The 6,000-nt window shown below is 33.3% G+C and overlaps 1 protein-coding gene across 1 annotated transcript in view; it reads right to left on the bottom strand.

Annotated features, from left to right (window-relative positions):
- Positions 1-380: 380 nt before the first annotated feature.
- Positions 381-6,000, bottom strand: part of MYL3 (myosin light chain 3) — a 108,895-nt gene continuing 103,275 nt past the window's right edge. The window contains exons 6-7 of the mRNA XM_053713726.1: positions 3,769-3,804; positions 381-1,611 (exon numbers count right to left, since the gene is read on the bottom strand). Of these exons, the coding sequence (XP_053569701.1) occupies positions 3,776-3,804 (29 nt within the window). The 3' untranslated portion in view covers positions 381-1,611; positions 3,769-3,775. The remainder of the gene's footprint in view (positions 1,612-3,768; positions 3,805-6,000) is intronic.

Below are 6,000 nucleotides of genomic sequence, written 5' to 3'. Positions count from 1 at the left end.
CACTAACCAAGCTTCAAGTCTAATGCATCTGCTGCCTTGTCATGTTCTAGGTGTAGAGTGTCAGTTCATTCATCAACCTTCAAGCCTAAAGTGTCTGATCACTAGTCAGACTCCATGTGTAGAATATTAGCTCGCTTGCCAAGCTTCAAGTCTAACAAGTCCGCTCAGTGATAAAGTTACATGTGCAGTGTAAGGTGCCTTTTCAGCTGCCTTACACACAGTCAGTTCACTTTTTAAGCTTCCAATCGCATACTTCAATGTTAAAGTGTATGCTCACAGATCAATGTCCACGTCTAGTTATTATTTATGTACTCTAAACTAGCTGCACTGCTTTATTGAAGTAGATAGGAAGTCATGATAGACAAAAATACGACAACAAAAAGTTTGCAATATTTTATTGGGATAAATAGTTTAACACATACTAGATAGGCTTTAACAGCCTTTAATCTCATAGTAAGATTTTTGTTTTACAATATTTTGTGTTGTATAAATAGCTATATGTGCTAATCAGTTATGGTAAAGCTATTGTCATCTGGGTAGAATATTTTGTTTTTTTTACTGAAAATGCAATAACTTACAAAATAATCTTTAATTTATATATTCATTAAAAGGGATAATTAAAGGGACATTGTGCTCAAATAGTTTCTCAGTCTCATCCATCTAAAAAAGAATATCTAAAAAAAATATGCTTTGTTTTGCGAGTTTACTTCATCAGCCATTGTTCAACAGATTTATGAGCATCAATTTAAATGTGACAGCTTTTACATAACCCTTCATGCAAAATATAGTTAACATGTTTAACTGTGTTATTTATATACATAAACAATTGAGCAATGAGCTATATATCCCTTTAACAAATTGAATAGGGAAATGACATTGACATACCAATAGCTTTACAGTAATACATCAAATGAAATATTGGATTTAATGTTCATTCTGTTCTATTTGAAACATTCAAATGAAATTTAGTTTTCTTTTTTGGTTTCCTTGGGAATCACTGTCCAGTGTTCATAAGGATCTGTCTATGAAAGGTTTCATCTCTAAAACAGTTTATATAAAACAAAATTAGACTTCTAGAAGGATAGGAAATCATTAAGGATGAAATTATGACAAATGTATTCAAAACGGTAAAATTATTAGTTATGGTCTCATTGTGTACATTTTCATATGCATTCCCCAAAAAAGGAAAATGACTGCAGTTTTTTTCATATACATAAGAAATTTAAATATCTAAAATGTTTTATGTAAAAACAGTCAGACTCCAGAAAGGATGATTATGATAATGTTTTTAACAAGGTAAAATTATTAAATATATTCTCAGTGTATACATTTTCATTGACATTCCCTTTTAAAGGAATACAATAGCATTCCATAAACATTCCTTTTTAGGGGAAACATAAACATTCCTTTTTATTTATTTAACTCTGTACTTTCCAAAATGTTGCAGATCTTTTTGGCAACCTTGGGATTAAAAAAAATACTAGTTTGTATAGAAAGTTCAAATTGTTTTGATAAATGGTAACCAATGAATATTTGTATGTGTTGATGGAGGAACCATGTTGATGTTGAAAAGCAATGTTGGAATCCAATAATCAGCAGGTTCAACTTTGGCTGTTTTTCACAGAAAAAGAGGGAAAAAATTAGTCACAAAAAAAAACAGACACAGACATTTTACAGATATATTTTGTTTTTCTTTGTATAATTGAAATATAGAAAATGCAATAATATTACTAAATTATATTATCTTAAGCTTTTTTATTTTATTAATTTAAAGTGGTTTGTTTTAATTCTGTTTATCATTATTTGATATGAATAATAAATATATTAGTTAAGAAACCATGCCCATGTGGATTTGGGATATTAATGTGTTACTTTTACAAAACATTAATATTAATATGATACATCATGATTTCTTTATTAGCTGTGTTTTGGCTACATATGTTTTGGCTATTATATGAAGGGACTTAATAAAGTAGAAGCTGAAAGCATTTTTCACAAAAAAATAAATGCCAAAACAAGGGGTCACAATCTAAAGTTAAAGGGTAGCAGATTCAGATTATTTTTACAGAAAGGGAGGTGGATTCATGGAATAAACTTGCATTTGTGGTGGTAAACACAGAGGGGCCTATCTATCAAGTTCCGAATGAAGCTTGATGCCCCGTGTTTCTGGTGAGCCTGCAGGCTCGCCAGAAACAGCGGTGATGAAGCAGCGGTCACAAAGACCGCTGCTCCATAACCTGTCCGCCTGCTCTGAGCAGGCGGACAGACATCGCCGGAATTCAACCCGATCGAGTACGATCAGGTTGATTGACACCCCCCTGCTGGCGGCCCATTGGCCGCAAGTCTGCAGGGGGCGGCGTTGCACCAGCAGCTCTTGTGAGCTGCTGGTGCAATGCTGAATACGGCGAGCGTATTGCTCGCCGTATTCAGCGAGGTCTGGCGGGCCTGATCTGCACTGTCGGATCAGGTCTGCCAGACTATGACAAATAGAGGCCAAAGACTGTAAAGGAATTTAAAAATGCCTGGGACATGCATAAGGCTATCCTAAGAAAAAAGTAACTTGTAATATGGATAGACTTGATGGGCCTTTTTGGTTCTTATCTACCGTCAAATTCTATGTTTCTATGTTTATATATACTGTATATATATATAGTTCTATGTTCTCTTTTAACTTAAATATTACATGTTAGTGTGCATTGGCAGACAGTTTTAAAATGTTTATTTGCACATAAACATAAAATGTCATAGATTTATATGGTGGTAACTATTTAAGCCAATCAAGTAAAGAAATATATGAACAAGCTTTGAAGAGCATGAACATATTTACATATTGTTTGAATTATCACAAAGAGACAATTTACTGAATTTAGTATACACAATGCTATATCCTTGACACTGGGGGAGTAATGCAACATATGACTTAAGGTTTATTACTAGGGTTGCACCGATACCATTTTTTTATGACCGAGTACAAGTACCGATACTTGTTTTCAAATACTCGCCGATACCAATTACCGATACTTTTTTTTTTAATGTCATGTGACAGTTTACCAAGCGCAATACAGACTAATTATTTAAGATTCCTTCTTTATAATTATAAATGACTGTAATTCAAAAGACATTATGAAATAATAAAAAGTTCACTGAACATGTTTATAAATAAAAAATATTACAATAAAATATTACATTTAAAGGGGTGATGCAATTGGGTTGTAGGGCTGTTATATAACATCAATCTGACATTTGTATGGAGGTTCGACTCTAAGTTGAACAGTCTTTCACTTTCCACACCACTGCATGGGGCAGAAAGATATTTTTGGGCCATTTTAGACAGAGTTGTAAATCTGTTTATTAACTGCCCAGTACTTCAGGGGTTTGTCTGAACGAGGTACAGTGATCTCTACAACAATAATACAAATAACAGCAATTTGTATTGGCAGAACAGTAGTAAACAATTTTTAGTTTAGTCTCCACAGTTTAAAATGAAATGGGAACATGCAGGTTGAAAAAACGCCACAAGATAGCATATGGGTAGGAAGTGGAGGTATCGGTTTAAGTATCGGTGTATTTCCACTAGTACAAGTACTCATGCAAATACTTGGTATCGGTACCGATACCGATACTAGTATTGGTATCGGTGCAACCCTAGTTATTACATTATTCTTTACCTTTATGAGGAATACAAATATTAACTTAACATTTTGAAGAATTATTATCTTGCAGATTATGATAAACACATTCTAAGTGATTGTGCATTTTGTAACCTACCTTGTGATCAGCTTGCCATGATATGTTTCACAAAAGCTACAAAAAGAAACAATATTGACATATTTAATACACGGTGCAATGTCCAGCAGATATACCATAGAATGCATTTAGTGCCATAGCTTATGCAAAACTCAAATTACATTAAATACCAATTACCAAAATACTGAACATTTATAAATATATATATAAAAGCACCTATGCTATGGCAGTTAAACTTTAGGTTTTTGATTTATATTTATTTATTTGTTTTTACAACATTTCTATTAAATTATAAGTGACCAAGGCTATTTGGATCAATATAAATATATTATATTAAATGCATACCAAACTGCCCTAGCAGTTACCAAGAAGTAAAATGAATGAATGAAAGTGGACAAATGAAATACAATTAAAACAGAACAAAGTCACACATATGTAACTCTGAATAAGATTTTGCTAGAGATGATTAGTCTTGTACTTGTCTGATGGTAACATGGATTTAATGTCAGCTAATTTGTGCATTCCTCTATTTTCAACAAAAAAATAAGGGGAACAAATCTGAAATGCTTTGTGCAGCAATTTTTCAATATTGCTTTGCCAAGCCTCATTAGTCTTCAAAAGAGAATATTTTGAAGTTGCTGTTTTACAGCTTGTTAGATTCAATGTAAACAACATTTCCTATTCTCTTCAAAAACAATTACTCCTGTGCTATTGAGCTAATTTGTCTTCAAAGGCTTGTAACTCTGGGAATGGCCCTATAAGCCAGTGACTATTGGATATCTAATCATACAACAATCAATCAGTTTTATTTTTCATTTAAATTTAAACTATATACTAGACTTTTTCATACTAAATATATTTAAATTCATACGCCTAGATTACAAGTTTTTGTCGGTAAGGCTGTGCGGTGCTAACAAGCCTTTTTTTTACAGCTCACTTAAGACAACGCTGGTATTAAAAGTTTTCTGCAAGCCGGCGTTAGTCTCAGAAAAGTGAGCATTGAGCAAAATTTAGCTCCACAACTCACTGTAGTACCAGTGCTGCTTACGGTAGCGGTAAACTGGCAAAACGTGCTCGTGCACGATTTCGCCATAGGAAACAATGGTGCTGAGCTGGCTGAAAAAAACCTAACACCTGCAAAAAAGCAGCATTCAGCTCCTAAAGCAGCCCATTGTTTCCTATGGGGAAATGATTTTTATGTCTGCACCTAACATCCTAACATAAACCCAGAGTCTAAACACCCCTAATCTTACACTTATTAACCCCTTATCTGCCGTCCCCGCTATCGCTGACACCTGCATTATATTATTAACCCCTAATCTGCCGCTCCGGACACCGCCGCCACCTACATTATCCCTAAGAACCGCTAATCTGCTGCCCCCAACATCGCCGACACCTACATTATATTTATTAACCCCTAATCTGCTGCCCCCAACATTGCCGCAACTATATTAAATTTATTAACCCCTAATCTTCCGCCGCCAATGTCGCCGCAACTAAAATAAGTTTATTAACCCCTAAACCTAAGTCTAACCCTAACCCTAACACCCCCCTAACTTAAATATAATTTAAATACATCTAAATAAATTTACTACAATTAACTAAATTATTCCTATTTAAAACTAAATACTTACCTATAAAATAAACCCTAAGCTAGCTACAATATAACTAATAGTTACATTGTAGCTAGCTTAGGATTTATATTTATTTTACAGGCAACTTTGTATTTATTCTAACTAGGTACAATAGTTATTAAATAGTTATTAACTATTTAATAACTTCCTAGTTAAAATAAAAACAAATTTACCTGTAAAATAAATCCTAACCTAAATTACAATTACACCTAACACTACACTATAATTAAACTATTACCTAAACTACCTACAAATAATTACTATTAAATTAAATAAACTAAATTACGAAAAAAAACACTAAATTACATAAAATAAAAAAAGAATTACAAGAATTTTAAACTAATTACACCTAATCTAATCCCCCTAATGAAATAAAAAAGCACCCCAAAATAATAAAATTCCCTACCCTATACTAAATTACAAATAACCCTTAAAAGGGTCTTTTGCAGTTCATTGCCCAAAAGTAATCAGCTCTTTCACCTGTAAAAAAAATACAATACCCCCCAACATTAAAACCCACCACCCACACACCCAACCCTACTCTAAAACCCACCCAATCCCCCCTTAATAAAAACTAACACTATCCCCTGAAGATCATCCTACCTTGAGCCGTCTTCAC

Source organism: Bombina bombina, chromosome 5, assembly GCF_027579735.1.
Source record: "Bombina bombina isolate aBomBom1 chromosome 5, aBomBom1.pri, whole genome shotgun sequence".
Classification (NCBI taxonomy): Eukaryota; Metazoa; Chordata; class Amphibia; order Anura; family Bombinatoridae; genus Bombina; species Bombina bombina.
This window is presented reverse-complemented; position numbering and strand designations above follow the sequence as displayed.